Source organism: Diadema antillarum, unplaced genomic scaffold (assembly GCF_040938485.1).
Source record: "Diadema antillarum isolate AM-2024a unplaced genomic scaffold, OU_Dant_1.0 seq00001655_RagTag, whole genome shotgun sequence".
Taxonomy (NCBI): Eukaryota; Metazoa; Echinodermata; class Echinoidea; order Diadematoida; family Diadematidae; genus Diadema; species Diadema antillarum.
Genome location: NW_027272356.1, coordinates 35,587 through 56,411, shown reverse-complemented (window position 1 = coordinate 56,411; position 20,825 = coordinate 35,587). Strand labels below are relative to the sequence as shown.

The window sequence follows — 20,825 nt, the reverse complement described above, 5'->3', positions numbered from 1 at the left end:
AACAAAGAAACAAACAAACGATTCGTAGAATGAGACAATGAAGAAAATAATTCAAAAAAAATGCAATTTACTAATAGACTAAAAAAAAAGAATTTGCTGTAAAAATAATTGTCACAAGAGCAAACAAGATAAGCAGCATGAAATCGCAGTGGCGGATCCAGAGGGGGGCGCAACCGGCGCACGCCCCCCTTTATTTTTCGTTAAAAACAAAAGAAATAAAAAGGAAAAAAAGGAAATGAAACCCGGAAGTGGCACCAGAAATATTAGTCACGCCCCCCCCCCCCCCCTTTACAGAATTCCTGGATCCGCCCCTGAATCGAACACGAATGCGGAAAGCTTTCATATGCAAATTTATGTTGAAAACATATATGCATAATGCAGGAGAGCGCAAAAAAAACCATATATGCATAATGCAGGAGAGCGCAAAAAAAAAAAGAAACAAGTTGGAAAGAGGATACATGGGAGTTTGTGAGTGTGAGAGTGTTTGCGTGTGTGTGTGTTTGTGTGGGTGCCAGTGCCTTCGGTTTTTATTAGCTTCGACCTTCGGTCGGCTCGTTAGATCATGACACAGTATTATGATTATTGTAGGTGCCCTCAACTAATATTGTACATGTCGCTCGTGTATACTTACATAATTGAGTTGTCTCTCTTTTTTTTGGTTACAGCGAGCGGCGAGAATTCCTCCCCATCATCATGGAAAATGTGCGGGAATCGATTGTGGTAAGTGTAGCCTTCAGCTCAGACTACATCCTCTCTAAATATACACACCTGTCGAATGGATATGCATGATTATAGCGCATGCGCTGTACGTGTGTGCTATGATGACAGATCCTTATTTGATTATTGTTTCTCGATACAAAGATGTGTATTCATTCACATCCAGAGAATACCCCCCCCCCCGTCAAAAAGAAGAAGAAGAAGAAGAAGAGGAGGAGGAGGAGGAGGAGGAAGAATGTATATGTATTGTAAGAAAAAAAATGCTGATAGTTGCTCATCTATAGTGGCGAGCTAGTAGGGTAAAAATGAGTCAAAGGGGCCTCGATGGGCTTTCGATCCTATATTCTATAACTACACACACATAGGAGCCTGGGTGGTAGCTCCTCAGCCTCACATCTTTCTGCAAGGAGCTCTTGGTGTCATCCCTGTCCACTCTCACTCACTCGATCTCTCATATCTTGGCACTCTCATACTCACTTACATACAGTCCATGGCTCGACACTAACTTTTTTGCTTGGTGGCCCAATGGGGCCACCAAAATCCTAAATTTCAAATTTTCGGTGGCCCAAGAGAAAAATTTGGTGTCCCAAAAAAACAACAATAAAAAATATTAAAAGTCCTTTTTTTAATGAGTCAAATATTTAAGATTTATGATAGTAAGAATTAGAAGTTGGACATATCCACTCATAAATAAACTTCAACAAACTTGCAACACTCACTCTCAGGCATTCATTCAGTCCTTTTCATCCATCCTTTGAACAAATTTAACTGCTAATTTCCGGCGCAAAAAGTTATGAATTTATTGACATACTTTTCAAAAAATTTTGGTGGCCCGAGGCGGGCCACCAAATTTACCCTTTTTTGAAATTTGGTGGCCCGACTTTCATTTTTGGTGGCCCCGGGCCACCGGGCCACCGTTAGTGTCGAGCTCTGCATACACAAACACAAAAGATTTTGCATCTTACACAATTCAACCCTCCTGTGTGACATATGCCAAAACCCTGGGCTATGTGTTATTGACTTGCTAGGCAGACTGGTAACTTGTCCCCTTCCTTATAATAATCCCAACCTAGTGAATTCAAAATAAAACTGAGACGTGAGCATGATCCAAATACTAATGAGAGAGAGAAAAAAAAAGGGGGGGGGGGTAAAATTGGTCACATTGTGACACTTCGTCAGAAGCAAAATGACAATAATCTCAAACTTATTTTATAAAAAAAAACAAAAACAACAACAACAACAGCTGCAGCAGCAGCCACAACAAATAAATCTAAAACTGATAGATAAGGAGTTGCTCTCAACGGACAAAGCTGTTACCTGCGCATAAAACACGCTCCCCTGGCGTAAGGTGAGCTAAACTATTCCACTATTATAGCATAACCCAATCAATATGAAACAATGGGGGCAGCGAATCGTAATGTGAGTTGAATGCGCTCGTCTCGACTGATACCTATGGCATACGTACGACACACCCTTCGGTAGAAAGATTATTCTTTCGGTGGCAATCGGAGAATACAACTGTAAACTTGTCTCTAAAGGTCACCTTTATACCAGAACTAAGACGTTTACAAATTGCTATTATGGATTGATGCTATATCGGCATAATGAAAAGCAAATTCCAATCGTTACCGCCATGCCCTTTAAATCGATAGATATAGTCGCAATAACCACAAAAGTTCGCGACATTTTGAATTACATAATGGGAAAGTCAAGTGGGGATCATTTCAGCGACCTTCGATTTCATTCAATTCATTTTGTTTTGTTTACTGTCATTTTGATGTAACAACATGCAAAGTATACGATTGGGATGGTTACCATGGCAACGAAGCTTGCACACAAAATGATATCATACAGATGACAAAAGTAGGTGACAAAAAAAGACAACTACATAAATCATAATGTACATCACGCGAGTATAAAGGATTAATTTGTCAAAACGAAGGTGAATGGCGTATATATTATATTTTGGTAATGTCGATCGCACGGTCGTGAGGGGTATAAACAAAAATGTCATTGATGAAGGGGCCTGATGGAAATTCAATTTGCTGAGGTTCAGAGTCCAGTGCTTGGAAAATAATTTCTCTGAATGGAAGCCTTGAGGTGTGCTTTCATTTTGTGACACTGCATGTCCTGTGAACGTCACGTGCTCACTTCACTTTAGATTCCCAGCCAAATGTCATTTAATAGAATGTGATTGACAAGAGAGAGAGAAAAAAAAATGGGCAAAGACCAAAGTGATGTTTACAGCACAAAATGAAAGGGAGACAGGCATGTAGAACATGCCTTTTTTTGTGACGGTTGTCTGTGTGACGATGATTATCAAAAGACAAGGATACATATTAAAGGTGTCATCACTTTGGGCCCCCTCCCCCCACTTTTTTTAACCCGGAAGTGCGTAAGTCGCACTAAAAAGAAATAGATAGAGATCTTCAAGTATGAGCGCGGTAAGGTGATGAAGACCCTTTTATTTCATTTCATTTTAATTTTTGCTTGTGAGCTCATGAAACCCGGAAGTGCCCCCCCCCCCCCCACTTTTGAAAACGCTCCGCCGGCCCTGAGATACGTCAATATGTGTGGCATTATAGTGGACAAGCCTCTTGACTTTCAATCGAAGGACCCGAGTTCGATTCCCGTCCAGTGCTTCCGTTCATAGACAAGATGTTTTTACCCACCATGTCCCTTTCGACCCAGGTGTCTGAAAATGGGCACCTGGCAACGCCAGGATAGTAATAATTATAGGGCCCTCTGGCAGAGCAGTGACAACACTGAAGATGCCATCCTGAATGAAGAAGACCATATATAGTTGATATTATTATTATTATTATTATTATTATTATTATTATTATTATTATTATTATTATTATTATTATTATTATCATCATCATTATTATTATTATTATTATTATTATTATCATTATTATCATCATTATTATTATTTGTATTGATAATATTATTATTATTATTATTATTTCTTTATTATTTCGACGAGATATGCCAATCTCCTTTTGCCCTTGTTCTCCAGATTAACTTCCACCTAAGGGATGTCATCAAAATGATACTTTGCACATGTCTCGGCCACAAATTCCGGTGTGGATCATGCAAGGAAAAATAACGCGGCCTTCGCACAGTAATCTCTCCAATAATGTTGTCGTGTGAAAACGCACCTGGTTGATATAAGACCGTTTTATATTGTGCACACGAGTAACCAAGTGTGCGGGCCCATATGTTTCTAGATGTACTCACATTCTGTAAGTCATGCACACAATCGTGTAATTATTCTCATCTATTCATGCTGAGCTCTGTTTAATGGTGAACGGTGGAGGGAGGTAGAACAGGAATATACTGGGAAAGAAAGTAGGAGAAGAGACGAGTCAGCTGTATGGTAAGAACGGCGCGAGAATCAGCCGTTTGGAAATCGATGGCTTCCAAAACGTAACCATAGCAACAGCTCAGTCGACGGGAGGATGAGTGCTCTGAAGTTTCGTACGCGATGGAGAGAGAGAGAGAGAGGGAGGGAGAGAGAGAGAGGTGGTAAAGAGAGAGAGGAAAAAGAAGATAGAACGGAAGGGAGCTTGCGGACTCTGTAGGAAGAGCGTGCCTATTTTTAGCCAATATTAACCTCGGAGTGCGAGAATAGATTGCAATAGTAGGTCAAGGGTGGGGGCGGATACAATAGCACATCGCCAGCGCGGAGGGAGCGCTGCTCGCACGACGGAGAAGAAAACCATCTGAAATGGCGCTATAGTTTGTTACAGGAAAAGAAAAAGCGATGATGAACAGCTAGTACTGTTGGATATTATGATAAGTCCCTGTGGAAGTAAACCGTATAAGATATTGAGCGGAATAGTGAGAAGCGAGGAGCACAAATCATATTGCATATTATTACGATTTCGTGCTGGCTGCAGCTCGGGTATACTTTCGATCAAAATTGTATCAATTAAAAAGATGCAAAACGGATTCCAATGGGATGATAAGCACACTGTAAAAACAGACCCAACTTGCGGTCTTTTATTCACACAAACACCAACTATTAGCACGCATTTAAAAGCGTGACATCAGCAGAAAGTGTGGACTCAGAATATCTACGAATTGCAACGAGCCAGCATTACTTACTGTGCCTGAATGATTATCGAAAGAGTTTGTAGGTTCTTACGAAAAGAGAGGGAAACTTTGCGGTCAGACAAAATGCAAATTTACCTTAAGCTTGCTGTTGCTGATCGTTATTATAGTCAGGTCGCTTTCTCGTTTGGTTGACCTTTTAGGTAGTCGCTTCACCATCGCCCAGCGTGGGTCTGTAAGAGGATGTTGTGCTACGCGAGCGGTACATTACACCGACACTACAGATATGATGTATCTTTTGGCCCAGCGGATTCCATGTAAAATTCATGATGAGCTTATTTCTGCTCGCTGAAACCGCTGAGCCTTGCAAATAACGCTTCGACCGGAGAAAAACAGTCGAGCTGCGTTGTGGAAGTTTGGTTTTGTATAGTTGCACGTTTAATTCCTTTTCCCTTTCCTGGAACTTACAAGACATGACAAGGTATACATAGAAAGATGTCCTGGAGCCACTTTTAGCTCAGATCAATGCTACAGTGACTCGCCAGCAAAAAGTACTGAGGATTCCATCCCCTTCATGTTCATCTTTGATTGTTTACATGACAAAGTGAAAACGCCCAATTTTCGATGAAAAGGGGCTCTACTTTTAGCTCCGATTTGACGCGGTGGCGCATTGAATAAACCACTTCCCGTGTTTAGACAACATGAGTTTTTTCATGATAATCTACTAGCTTCGAGCATGACATCGTATCTGACTTTTACTCAGTAACGCGCATTGTAGGATGAAAGGCATTCGGCGACACCACGGGGCAAAGGAACCGCAGGTGTTCGATCGTCTGCGGAAAAACCTCGAAAAAAAATACGTTCTGCATGTTGGGTAATGGTAGTCAGCTAATCAGCCTAAAATACCCACAATCTCTTACAATTACAATATTTTTGCCATGTTGACATTGTTCTTATATAGTATGTGTACTTACTTGTCTTATCATTGGAATTGATCAAATTCGGGTTGCTCGAAATATGTCTTCCTGTCGAATGTACTTATGTGTTTGCTTTTCATTCTCTATCTCTACTATCTATTTTGTCCGTTACTCTCTCTCTCTCTCTCTCTCTCTCTCTCTCTCTTTCTTTCTTTATAAACAAATAGGCTCATGTATGTGTACGTATATGTTTATGTATGTATATATGTATATGTATAATATATACAACATATCAATGTATATCTTTCTTAGGTATATACGTACGTAATATCCTTGTCTCTATCACATTTTCTGCTCCGCTTTTTATTAAAGGAAACCATTTTTCAGATATGTGAGCCTCCTATGTCATCATCCTTCTTTTGTGTATCATGTTTTGGGGTTTTCATGGTATTGGTTTGTCTGCTTAAGGACCACAATAAATGTCACAAATCTATACATGGCACTATCTGTTTATGTACTACATGATGTGAAATTACATAAATCGTCTGGAATGCCCCTTTAAATCACTTACATCACTTGCATCACTTCCATTGCATCAGTGTCACATAATCATGTCTTTTCCACCATCTTCCCCTCTATGACTTCCCAGTCTCTGATAAAGGCAATGCCCCTGCTGAGACCTGCGGTGGTGCTGAAAGACGCCGAACTTTCTCCGTGCGCAGAATACGTGACGAGGGAAACCAGCGCTCCGGATTTTTCAGTTACCCAGGTATTTTTAAAGAGAGAAGAAAACAATGGAGATACAATGCACTCCCGTTATAATGAACATAGTTATAACGAAATTCTGGTTACAACGAAATAGAAATTCTGGCCCGCAACATTATTGGCTCTATGTAATCTTTTTATTGTTTATTTGTTCGGTTATATCGAAATTTCGATATATATGTATATATATATATATATATATATATATATATATATATATATATATAGTAAACGAATCATGGGCATGATCAGACGTGTTTTCATGTCTGTTTCAGAAACGGGTTTGATTAAGATCTTTTGTCACACCATGGGCACTGATGAAGAGTGTGACCTTGCTTTTCAGTATTTGAGAGCTATGCTCCGTTTTTAAGATCTTCAAGATCTAGGATTTATTATTATTTTTTACGGCGTTCTTTTTCTACTGATTCGTTTACTTATTATCATCAAAATGCCGAGCAGACCAATTTTCTTATTACGTTTCTGTACTGTATATATATATATATATATATATATATATATATATATATATATATATATTAAAAAAACTGACGGTCCTGAGGACTTCGTTATAACGGAGGTCCACTGTAGTGAACAATATAATGCGTTAGGAACTAATTTGATTAGCCCTTACTGTGCTTATGAGTGAAATGCGCACAATTTTTACACACAATATACCTATAAACATATAAAGATAAACGTGGCTAACAGAGTTAAATGAATTCTTTTCATTTGTTAATCTGTGATTATATCAGAGTTGTGTAAAGCACTGAGATCATTAAGTCATTTTAGAACTTGAACAAGATATTCTGTTACACTGTCGTGAAATTGGGAACACATTAGGAAGACTGCAGCTCTATCATTTTAAGTCATGATGCATTTGATATAAACGAAAATAATATCGGTCCGTTATATTCACCAACAATTGAAGAAAAAAAAACCCCTATACGATCAGTTAACCAACAATGATATAGATCTATTAAAACGGAGAGTACTACAAAGAAAAAGAAGAAGGAGGAGGAGAAGAAGAAAAAGAAATCATCTTACTAAGGGGTTTTCCCGACGTGTAAATGCCTTTTGGAATTATAATAAAAGCGAGTATATCTCAAAACGTGGTCATTATCATCAGATCATCAAGTTTGGAATGTCAACTAAAAGGACGTTTTGTCAACATCACTACCATCTCAATATTTTTGTTTCAATATGTCGAGTACTCTCATTCTTTTTTGATAGGTCCTCCTCGGGAGTAACCTGTCAATCAATGCGCTATAGAATGAAATCAACTGAGCTAGATAATTTTGTACAGAGGGAGATGCGATTGTTAGATCGGACGGTGGTAATATTCTCCTCTTTAAATGTCAAGCTAAAAATAAGCAGTCTTGCACATTCCGTGAAAGCAACGAGGTTTGACCTTTACAACATGTGACACGATTTGTAGCGCGAAAGAGCTCGATATTTTAGAAATGACATCTGAAATTTACACGGTTTTGAAATGGCAAGTCGTATTTTCTAAAGTTTTTTATTACATAAGGGTTTATCATCAATTCAATGCTGGACGTTTAGTCAGCAGAATATCTATATGTATTCGCCATCGCCAAAAACTAGTTGTTGGAGAGATACAGAAACGATCAATGATAGACTTTAGATTATAGATTCTTTTCTTCACAAAACACTGACGCACTGTCTGTATATAGTTGGTTTTCTCGTATTGTGCATAACACCATGGGAATACTATTTCTGTGATCATTATTGACTTTAGTTTTATTTATTTGAGTATATTTACTTTATAACAACAGCACAATGTGTACAAGAAAATTGAATACATAATGGCGATTTAACACTACACTTTTGTGTTAACATCAACATTAATACATAGCACGAAGCAGTTTAAACAGTCTAAGAAACATATCAAATACATAACGAATACATAATGATTAAGTAATCTAAAACTATCAAAAAAGAGCTTCATTGAACATACGATATTGATGGTAATAATGTATACACAATGAGATTACTAAAGGTACTAAGAGATAGCACAAGTGCTAAAAGGTATTATGTACACTTTGCGTTTTACTGAACAAATCAGGGCACCTCTCATAAAAGGCCAAAACATGAAAAGTGTTAACTATAACTTGTGTTTTTACGAGGATGTGAAAAGGTAATAGATCGTTGTGACATAGGAAGTGAGGTGGATAAGCATACGATGAGGTCCAAAAATAGAATGGAACTTAGTTTTGTCCAACACTCCAACACTGTTGCTTTCGTCTGGATTTCTCACACACTGTGTTGGTAGCTGCCCATTTACGTGAGAGCAAAGAAAACTAGGAATAGCATCCCTCTTTGAATAACTGTAATGCACTAATTAGATAGACCGTGTATTTTGATTCGTAACACAAAGAACACCTTAAAAAAGCATACCATACCGATATATCTATATATCAAATATAATAATGTATCCAGTTAACTAAAGGTGTATTTTTGTTCTTGGGAAAATAAAAGGTGATTCAAAGGAAAATGAATCATACAAATATATTCATATATCAAATATATATTTATATATTTTTCTCTCTTTCTCTCAGGAATTCCTTGAGAACGCACAAAAGCTGTGGCGCGACGAAGGAGTACAGACATGTTACCTACGCTCCCATGAATTCCAGCTTATAGACAGCGCCAAGTAGTAAGTGTCTCCCATTATCATCTGAAGGTTTGCATTTTGCAGCTTGCTCTTTTTTTTCCGGCTTTCAGTTGAATCTAATAGTCTATGGTCTGAAAATTTTTTACTACATATATATATATATACATATATATATATATATATATATATACACACACACACACATACACACACACACATATATATATATATATATATATATATATATATATATATATATATATAATTACAAACGCGAACAGAAGGAAACTGACCAGAAATGAATATCATTTATTAGTGGAACAATGAGCAAAGAACATCGGATTCCATCGGGATTCGAACCCGACATATTATGTATACTGATTCTCAAAGAAAGTCAGAATAATATAAATCTTTCTTGCTGTGTATAGCTGGTCTGTTACCTGGATAGTTGCATAGATAGACTAGAATACCGATACGTATTTCAATATAACTATAGCATTATGAAATGCTTTCTATATCCACTTACTGCACATTATACATGCATGAAAAGTGACCCCAATATGAATTCCATCCCTCTTATAGTGCTGAATGAAAAACAAACCAAAACAAACAAAAAACGAACCGTAATACCATGCAACCCTGAGTTTTTGTCTTTTCCTTGATGAATAATTGATCCTGTGTTAACCCAGCCTGTGTTCGTGGGTACATCTGAATATATTGCCCTCCCCAGGGCCATATTTCACTTTTTTTTCCCTCCCACTCGGGCAAGTGTACATCCTGTTCAGTCAAAGACAGGAAGTTATATACATGTGGAGACTGGTTAGGGGGAACATGTTAGAATATGTTCTACCCGAAGGGTTCAAAATATCATTGAGAAAGACTTGTAATAAGCCCGGGGAAGGAATCGTTGTCATCTAAAGTAATTCTAGCTATGACTTCTTCATGCCCACAGATTTTTGTGGTCAATCTCAAATAATGAATACGTTTGTGTGTGTTTGTGTGTGTGTACCACGATATGCACGCGTAGACACCCTACAAATAGTTATTGTGGATGAAGTGTTATGTGTACAATACGTACATCAGGTATCATAACACTTTGCATATCCTTGCACAGCCATTCTATCTTTTGTAAAGCTTCAGCGGGGCACGTTCTTTTCAAGGAAACGCACCTACCTGTATGTATGCGAAGACTAGATCGATATATAGGATCAGGGTCTATAGCGGAGAGAGGATACCAAGGTGTGTTGTATGTGAGCCTAACGTCCCGAATCCACCATAATCCAAGAAGACGAACGGGTCTGTCAATACCTCACGACGCAGAACGAATCCGGCGCCCTGCATCCACACTGACCCCACGTGTTTTCATTGTGATAGATTATTGACATATCAGACCCGCGTCGCACCAGTAATGCCTAAGCGTCCGGAGTGAGAAAACAAAACAAAACAAAACAAAACAAAACAAAACAAAAAATAGGACGAAGCCCCAATTAGAATGCATTTTAATGGTCTACTATGTTGATTTCTCTCGATCCGCAGCTTTCTAGACAAACTGCCAGACATTCAGGAACCAGACTTCATACCAAGCGAACAGGTAAGCACTTCTCGGGTCACTTCAGGCCATACAGTACACAGCAGTATAAAGGTCATTGACCTCCTGAATCCTCTATGCAAAGGTCATGTTTTCCAGTCTATGGAAATATGCTCATCTGTCTTAAATAATTATGCCACATGCGTACGTCCAAATCATATACAGCACATTTAAATGTGTATTCAGCAAAATAAAAAAGAACATGATAATAAAAATCAGATACGAGATCAGAAAGACACGTGTTATTATTGTTATTATTGTAATTATTACTATTACTATTACTACTACTATTACTACTACTAGCATTTTTATTATCATTTTATTCATAATTCTATAGTTTCACATATTTCATATTTCAAAAGCAAAGTACGGTCGCAACAACACGAACATATTAAAACCGGTGGTGATGTCATCATCTTAAAGCTCTATAAATAAATGATCTTATCTTTTAACAAAAAAAGAAGTGCATTAAAAATCTTTTTTTTGGGGGGGGGGGCGGGGTCAATACTTCAGCATCTTCTGCATTTTTTCTACATAACTGGCAATCTTTGATTAAGAGGATATACAGCATATTCTTTTTTTTTTCCTTTTCAAACGATGCAATTTATCCAGCCTTTCTCAAGGCATGAAACAATGCAATATTATTGAATTGATACCATTATTATGTCAACAACGACAACAGCAGCTAAAAAAAAAATATCCACATTGTTCACAAAGCAATGTCGGTAATGTAAATCATATTCATAACTGGTCAACAAAAGGGTTACCCATAACAAATACAATGTACCATGGCGATACACAGTGTGAGGTGTACATAATGGTATACCCGACCTCGAAGAAAAACAAAACAAACAAGAAATAACAGTGCAAGAAAAAAAAAATCCTGTCTTCTTTCGTTTGTACTCTTCTGATTCTACAAAAGAGATATACCTGCCAATTAGATTATGTGAGGCGATGAGGTGACGTTACCGTTTCTTACATTTTTCAAGTAGGTGATTGCTCATAATATCACTACCTAGTGATAAAAAAGTGTGACAGTTTGAAATTTAAACACTTTCAATTTTCAAATTTTCAATTTCGTTTATGTCTGCAACGTTTCCGAAAACTCGAAAATGCAAATAAAAATGCAGCAATGGTATAAAGAAATTCTTTTTTCTAAGAAGAAAAATTCAATGAATTGTTTAGATGCAAGTGAGTAAATGATTGCTTTTTTTTTCTCGTCCATTTCAGAGCTGAAAGCTTGCAAGGGCCGTCACAATAAACATATATATGATGAGGGTTAATGATATGACAGAATTTCCTTACAACAAAACAACTGAAAACGGTTCAAACTCAAAAGAAGTTGGAAAAGGTGTACATCGTGTGGTATTGCACTGTATGCATATGGCATTTTTTTTCTGATGTTGTTGTCCTACATTTCGCGTTTATAACATATTAGCTTTCAGAATTCTTCTTTTGGATTGAATTTTAAGTGATCGATCATTTTCGGTTGTACGATATTTACGTGGAGTAAGAGCCAGCAACATAAGCGTGTAATTTCGGTAATGACTGGATATACAATGCGTAAACTATCCACTGAAACTCGGGCAGACGTGATTAATCAAAGGATATGACTACATTGCAGTTAAAATCTGGTTTGTGCCATAAACATAATTACAATATCAGCGGGACGTCAGTAAGATACATGGATGATGAAACCAATGATATGATACATAATATTAATTTTACATCCATCGTTATGAAACCATGTCGTCGTTTGAGGTCAAGTACTTTTATGTAACCCATATAACGATAAAAACACACAAACACACAACCACCTTTTGATATTTGCATGAGATCTTTCTGAAATTGATTGTAGTTTTTGTGTAAAGTAACGAGCGCGGTTAACCCTGCCTGTGCTTTGACTGCCAATTAGCTCAAAAATCCCATTGGCGTTGCACACACTGTCCAAAGTCCCTGGCGCAGAAAGGCTTAAAAAGATGGTAGTATTGGTGGAGATGAGAATTGGGCTTTAAACTTTTATGAGATACCAAGAAAGCGCTTAGGAAATAGTACAGAGCATCGCCATTCTAAAAGGCATTAAAAGTCTATTTGATGAAAATTGGTCTTGGAATAACTGAGATATCCAAAAACAAAGTAAAACAAAGCAATCGTAATAAAATGTGGGTCCCACTCTTATTAGGGTCGCTCTGTTTTTGATATCACAGCCATTTCAAAACCAAATTTTATCAAATAAACGGTGAATTCCTCCTCATGGAATTACAAACTCCTACACATTTCATGATCGTTGTCTAATTATCTCAACCCCTCCAAAAATAGAATTATTCAAAGCCTGAAGTTGGGTCTCAACCAAAGCTATACGCTTCCTTTAAAACACTTCTGCTATTTATAGAGTACAGAGTGCTGATGATCGCAAGAGTGGTAGTTACAGTACCCACATGGGTATGATGGGTGTGACTGTCAGTTGTATAATATTGGTACGAAAGTAAGTGAGCAGCCCCCCACGCCCCCGCCCCCCCCCCCCCCACAAAAAAACCCCTGACATTTCAAAAGCTGGTAATCACACGTGGTGTTGTATGATATTAGCGAGTGGTTAATCATGTTACCAAACCCCGCCCTTCGAATGATGCAAGGCAATTTACGATGAACGTCAACATCAATTAGACATAATTATCGGTTAATGTAAAGTTAAGTAACATACTTCCTTTGTTTACGTTAGTTACGTTAAGGGAGCAAAATGGAAGTGGAGGAGGAGAGGAAAAGTCAAGGATAATTAGAATACTGTACGTGCATGAAATAATAATCATTACACACATACATACAGACAAACAGACAGACAGGGCGGCAGACATATATAAAATGTATCAAATACATAAGGTATACATCATCAAACATACATACATGATTGTTTCGATCTTAATTCTCTAAAACGACAGCTTTTAATTTCTTTTTGTTTTATCTTAATTTTCCGAACAGGATATTGTCAGGACCAGGAAAGTGACGACGGGTGTGGTGGAAACATGGTTTGACATCAAGAACGTCACATTCCAGTGAGTTACCATGGTTACTGCGTCTTTTCCTCTCTGTTCCCACCCTCCGCCACGCCCGCACCCGATCTTTTGTAAAAACGAGTGGGATATAAAGTGCGACGACCACGAAATGACAGATTGATGAAACCTTGAAGAAGATCGATTCAGCAATGGGACGTTCATGAATATAGTTGAACGTTGGGCGAGTACATGGCAATTTTCGCTTGATAAGTAGCCTATTTACTGGGGGGGGGGGGGGGGATTAGGGGAAGAGCGCATTTCAACTGCTATCTTGATGACTGCATTGTCCTCTGCGACGTACGATATTCTTTAACTAAAGCTGAAATTGCGGTCTTCTCCTGAAGTGAGCAATATAACGAGCTATTTAAGAAAAAAACAATCAAAACTAAAATATAAATCTCGTAATAAGTCATGTTTTTTCATCCTGCAACTTATATTTTTTTTTTCTTTTCGTGTTACAAACGTGCCTGTTTTGCTTCAGAGTGAACTGTACTCATTTTGCTCAGGTCAAGTGACTATGTAGGTTTACCTCATCTATATAAAACGCTGATAAGTACTTGACTCAAGTTTTTGCCCTCATATGATACATGTTTTTTTTTAATTGCTAACTATATATTTAACTTTGTTCTATTAACGATTAGCATGTTGGATGTTGGTGGACAGCGGGATGAGCGTAAGAAGTGGATCCAATGTTTCTCAGGTTTGTAGAAAAAAAAATGTTACTATCATGTTGATTGAAGTAGATCGGCGTTTCATTTTAAGAAAGTTGATTGCCAACACTTGTTACGTCATAGTTCGTAGCTAAGAATCAGACAGGTAGGCTCTGCGCACAAAAGCATAACTTGTGATATAATAATTATGTTCTCTCTCAAAAGTTGAAGAGAAACAAAATGCACAAGCATGAAAATGAAAGCGATATTATTATGAGTTAACGTTGGAGAAATAGAAGGCGTAAAACTTGAAATAATCAATCATCTCTCTCTCTCTCTCAACCAACCAACCAATCAATCAATCAATCAATCAATCAATCAATCAATCAATCAATCAATCAATCAATCAATCAATCAATCCATCCATCAATCAATCAATCAATCAATCAATCAATCAATCAATCAATCTATCTATCAATCAATCAATCAATCAATCTCATGCATTGTAATCAAAATGAAATTCAATAAGAGTTTTAATGCAAAAACAAACAACTCGATAAATTCAAGAATGAATCTGCTGAAAATCAAGAAAACAAGATATTTGTGATAATTTAAAACATTTTATTTATGTGTAAGATATTTCAAGAGCAGTGTAACCGAAAAAGTTTCATTTTCTTCTTTCTTTTTCAATTTGATGCTGACGTTTATGTTGAAACCGTTGAAAATGGCGTTTATCTATTTTTTTTTCAGTCAAAACTCTTCACTTCACTGTTATGTCATAGAGAACAATACTGTGTATGTGGATGTTTGCAACAAGTTTAATCAATTCGTTTGTTTCTTTTCCCCTGCTTCTTTCGCTTGACTACAGATATCACTGCCTTGATTTTTGTGGTTGCCTGCAGCGGATTTGATTTGAATCTACGGGAGGACGACTCAAAGAACAGACTAATGGAGTCACTGTCACTGTACGAGAGATTATGGAAAAACAGGTTCGGAGCTCGACATTTATGCCTGCATTATCCAAGCACTGTACTTCTCTAGAAGTGAATGAATTGCGAACACATCGATGCTCAAATTTACGTTAAGATTAATTGAAATGAACTAGCGATAGTATAGATAAGTGATTATCATTAAGCTCTCAGCTTTAAAAGAACATTAGTGTGAACTTGGCAAAAATAAGTTCAGTTTGTTTGTTTGTTTGTGCTTTTCCTGTCCGCACAAAAAGAAATATTATGAAATTCGCTTTGGCGTCTTAAGCTCTGCATATATTATATTCATCTTGGAAAAGTGTATTAAAGTACCCTGTATAGCTATTGTATAGTAGTGTACTGTATAGCTACCATTACACCTCTCATGTTTTCTACTTTGCTAATATACAAGTCATACATTGACCAATGCAGTACACCGTCGTAGCCATAACAGACATTGTATATCGATTAGTTAAAAGGGTGTTTATACCAGGCATGTGATGATATGAAGTCAGTGAATGTATAGGACAAGTGTGACGAACATCAACATCAGTGAGGTTTGAGGAAATCGAACCATCCGTTCCTTGGGTTATAAAGCAGCACAATTGGCACTGTGGTGGAACGATATAAAGTAAAGGCAAAGTGAATCCCATTCTTTTTTACTATATATTAAACGTACATGTTCTCTCAACTTATTACAGGCATAGCTAAGGGTTGTTCTCATATCTTCTGCCTTGTAAAGAAGGTATATTGTGCATATACATTATATAATCAAACATACATTATAATTAAAAAATAAAGAGATTGAGCTCTAAACGGTTTAAGAGCAATTTTCAACATATTAATGAAAGTCCATTGTCAGATAAAGGCAGAACGAAACCTTTCCAGAGATACCTCACTTGTTACATAACGCGGAATAAATATTCTTGAAGCTGTGATTTAAAAGATCCAATTATATTTTTGTTCATTTAAAGCAGATCTAATAGCACTCATCTCAAATCAACACGCATGGAGTTCTGTATACGCCGAATATTTCGCGAGGTTTTTATTTTCGCGAATTTCGCGAGTCGAATGCTATTCGAGAGTCGGGTGCTATTCGAGAGTCGGGTGCTATTCGCGAAATTAAAGATATTAAAGAAATTAAAATATTGACTCTGATCCCGATGTGAATGTTAACATACGCGTGTACATTTCTCCGTTCAGTACAAGACTCCACGCATTTAACCACTCGCGAAATCGTCGGGAATTCCTGATTCGCGAAAATTTAGAATCGCGAAATATATGGCATATAGTTCTTGATTTGCGATCAAACTCTTTAGATATCATAGAGAGATGTAATTCTTGCGTGTTTCCTTCTCTCCATATAACCAGATTTTTGAAGGAGACATCTGTGATCCTCTTCCTCAACAAGCAAGATATCCTGGCTGAGAAAATAGCTAATGGCAGAACTCGCATCGAGACTTACTTTCCAGAGTACCTTGAATACACTCCACCGCGTGAGTGCATACTGTAATCAACAGTGATCATCATATTTGTGTGACGGCGTGGCTAATTGATACATTTTTACGTACATCATAATATATGTGAACAAATACATAAACAGTTTATGCTGAATAAGGACTTTTTGAAATTGATAAGATAATTTATTATTGATTCTGTAATTTTTCTACTGCGCTTTATTCTGTTTCCCTGGTTGTTTAGGACATAGCGCGTAACATAAATGTCAATGAAATGTTGATGTTGATTCAAACTTATAAGAATTACATTCGTAGTTTTTTGCGCTTTTTTTATACAAACAAAAACAAAAACGGGAACGCATTTGTGACAAGGTTTAAAATAACACCAACTCTTGTAATAGCTTCCTACGGGACTTGCATGTGTTTAATTGACTTCTCTCATTTAAGTCAAATCTATTTTTGTGTACACATGGATGTACGAATAAAACAAACGTGATGGCATCTTTCATCTTCTCAATCTTCCTCGATTTATCAAGAGTGGATTTCCTTTTACGAATCATTACACAGAAACCCGCAAGCCCAAGTTTGTCCAATGCTAATACAGTCCGAACTCTCCTATCTGGACATGTCGGGACCGGGCCGGCGCTCATCCGGATAAGGGATTTGGCCAGATATGGGAGACTCAATGTTTAACTCGCGCAGGCTGCTGCCTACAATGATAGCTATAGGCCTATATACGCACATGTATCAATTTTTGAGTGATCATGTCACGTCCTCGTCAGCTGGTCTGCTTTCAGAATCCTCTGATAATTTGCTCAATGAACGATCGCCTGCGCCGTGCCATGATTTAATGAAAATTTTCTGACCATGTTCTTGCTGTGATTTGGGGGTAACGTTAGTGAATGTCTGAAAACACGCTATTTACATGAAAATTAGATATGAATGTATATCAACTATTTTGGAAATTATACGTTATTGATGTTAGTTTGTGTGGGAATGTTTTTGTTTGAGTTTGAAATCAGCCTTATGCCTGCAATTATTAGATTGACCAAAAAATAAATGAAGAAATGAATGAATGAATGAATAATAGATAAATGAATAAATAAATAAATAAATAAATGAATGAATAAATGGATATATGAATATATGAATGAATAAATAAATAAATACATACATACATACATATATACATACATAAATCACGGCGAGATCGCGTCCGGATAATAAAGAGATTCGGATAAAGGGAGGCCGGATTGGAGAGGTCGGATTGTACATACGGTGGTATTGTTTGTGTGCGTTTGTTTGTCTGTTTGTTTGTTTATTTGATAGACATTATTCTAACGTGCATTCTTCTCAATTTTTTCACAGCAACTATTGAGCCCGTGGAGGAACAGTGCTGTGGGTGTTTCGTTACCAGGTCAATGGAAGAAAGACAGCGCCGAAAGGAATCAGGTACAACAACCACGTGGCTATCCGCCATTACGCTATATAACCATCCTATGTAATTCAAGTCCACATAGATTAATCTGACAGAGCTATATACTGTATGTGAGTGTGATCGTGGTTCGTAACTGGTTGATAAAGAAAAGAAACTCTCAGCACCGCGGGCAGCCTGTTCGTCACACAATATCAATGATATTAGAAAACAGTGGTCCTAAGGTTAAGCAGCAGAGGCATGGAGTCACGTCTGTACAGCTTTCTCTTTTTATTTTTCTTGTTCTTTGAGTCCTAATCTAAAAAGAAAAAAAAAGAACCAAGTTAGCGTTACACCAATCTTGACTTGCCCGAAATATTTTACATAAATTATAGGCCTATAGTAAATCCATTGGAGAAAACTGTGGAATTCTGCACAACCCATATAGCTCAAGGAATACAATGTTCTTTCAATTTCGAGGATGACTCCTTTCTGTTTCTGTTTACACCTGCAATCTTATTGTTGTATACAACGTTATCGAATGTGTCTGTGTTACGGGATATAGACATAGCGATGAATATTTGGGAATGCTTTTATTTTTGGGTTTTTTTTTCATCAAACAATTGTGTTTTCCGTATTACAGGAACGGTTTACCTTTACGAGTTACATCATTGTCATACGTGATTGCTCTTTGATCTGCATTCTGCGGCGTCATTTTTGTAGCAAGTTTAACTTGACCTGGTCAGGAAAATAGTGCTAATTTAGTTCATCGAGAGATATGATATATTACACTCCTGTTGTTGATTTTGTTTGTTTGTTGTCGAGTGAGATGAATTTAGCACGACTATCCGCTTTCCATTCTAAGGAAATCGCTTGCTCAACGATCATTAAGCAAAATCGTTTACACATCAATAATATGTATTATTGTGACAGATAGACTGTACACCTGTTGTTTTGATCCCCCTCCCTCCTCCCCACAGCATTTCCCGAGTTGGGACTCATCGGGAGCAGGGAATTCTTCAAGGCCAAGAGCTTCATCAAGGACAAGTTCACAGTGAGTCCTATTCAACCGTGACAAATATGAAACAGGATGAAAAACAATGAAAAAGCTATAAAAAAAAACTAAAACAAAACCATGTCTTTGACACGTTGATGAATATTCATAGATTTATGTGTAATTTACACAAGTATGTATTATATTTTTATGTTTAATTTGTGTTGGAAATGTAGCGCACGTTCTAGTTTTTAATAGCACCTAGAGCTAAAAAAACAACAACAAAAAAACACACACCAAAACAAAACAAAACAACAACGAAAGACATGTCGTGTTTAATGATTTCAGTGGCTTGTAGCGTTTACCATGCTGGAAAGTGTCAGACTCTATTTTATTGTGTCGTCGTCAGAGTTCTGTACAAAGGTGATAATCATATTGGCATACTTTGGCGGTAATAGACTTCGAAACCGGCCATTTGCATTGGACTATCTCTTTCCGCATGACGTCATCTCATCTCATTCCACACACTCAATGACAATTATTTGGGGGCATATGGGGAATTTCATAATTTGTTAACATTTTTATGATAATTTGGTAATTAGGGAGAATTTTATTAAAAAAAAGACAAAAACAAACATTTTAATGAAACAACTGATCCCATAATTGATAAATGAAAACTAGCAGCCTATCTAAACTTTACTGTATAACCAAAGAATATCATTTCCTTTGTTGTATATGATTAATATTGCATCATAGATTTTTTGTATATTAACAATTGCCCTTAGTGTATTAAAATGCGCTAAGGTGAATTATATAACAAATTCATGTGACAAAATATAGGGTGCATTAGGAGAACTCTCCCATAGTGCAATATTTTCTGCTGCCCTCTACATTTCACTTTGCGCAGTTTCAAGGGTGTAGGGGTACAGGAAAACTCGTAAACAAGCATTGAAAACGCTAAGGGGAATCGAATATTTCGCCCAAAGGACGGATTCCCCTTAGGATACCTGGTTTTCACATGGAAATTCCCCCTATGCCCCAAATTATATATATTCAATGTATATATATATATATATCAATGTATATATATATATATATATATATACATATTACTATTATCACTATTATTTTCAACTACCTTTTCTTTCTCTCTCTCTCTCTCTCTCTCTCTCTCTCTTTTAGAATATTAGCGTGGTGCAAAACACGGAAATCAAATTCCGGAAGTGTTGCTACCCTCACTACACGTGCGCGGTGGACACGGAGAACATCAAGAAAGTCTTCCATTACTGTGAGGATATTATTCAGAGAGAGAACCTCAAGAAGTACGAACTCTTATAGCGGCATCTAACGTCCTTATGGAAGGATGGCCACTGCAGCGACAGACAATAACGACTTTTTACTGTTCATGCGCTCACCGGGATATCGGTTCATTGGCTGACGTCACAGTTGAATGAACAGAGAAAAAGTTTATTGAACTTTTGTTGGTTTGTATTTCATCGCACCGTCCACGACTATGAATGGATCTTCGTTGGATATAATCTACACAATCTTGTCAAATTTTTCGAATTGTTGAATGTTTAGCATCTTTGTACTTCTCAGTTTCCACAATTTTTG

The 20,825-nt window shown here is 37.1% G+C and overlaps 1 protein-coding gene across 1 annotated transcript in view; it reads left to right on the top strand.

The window, feature by feature from the left end:
- Nucleotides 1–20,589, top strand: part of LOC139711405 (guanine nucleotide-binding protein G(s) subunit alpha-like) — a 37,332-nt gene extending 16,743 nt beyond the window's left edge. The window contains exons 3-13 of the mRNA XM_071623290.1: nucleotides 666–720; nucleotides 6,343–6,462; nucleotides 9,035–9,132; nucleotides 10,627–10,681; nucleotides 13,655–13,728; nucleotides 14,370–14,428; nucleotides 15,247–15,367; nucleotides 16,718–16,842; nucleotides 18,172–18,255; nucleotides 19,198–19,271; nucleotides 20,394–20,589. Of these exons, the coding sequence (XP_071479391.1) occupies nucleotides 666–720; nucleotides 6,343–6,462; nucleotides 9,035–9,132; nucleotides 10,627–10,681; nucleotides 13,655–13,728; nucleotides 14,370–14,428; nucleotides 15,247–15,367; nucleotides 16,718–16,842; nucleotides 18,172–18,255; nucleotides 19,198–19,271; nucleotides 20,394–20,549 (1,021 nt within the window). The 3' untranslated portion in view covers nucleotides 20,550–20,589. The remainder of the gene's footprint in view (nucleotides 1–665; nucleotides 721–6,342; nucleotides 6,463–9,034; nucleotides 9,133–10,626; nucleotides 10,682–13,654; nucleotides 13,729–14,369; nucleotides 14,429–15,246; nucleotides 15,368–16,717; nucleotides 16,843–18,171; nucleotides 18,256–19,197; nucleotides 19,272–20,393) is intronic.
- Nucleotides 20,590–20,825: the final 236 nt, after the last annotated feature.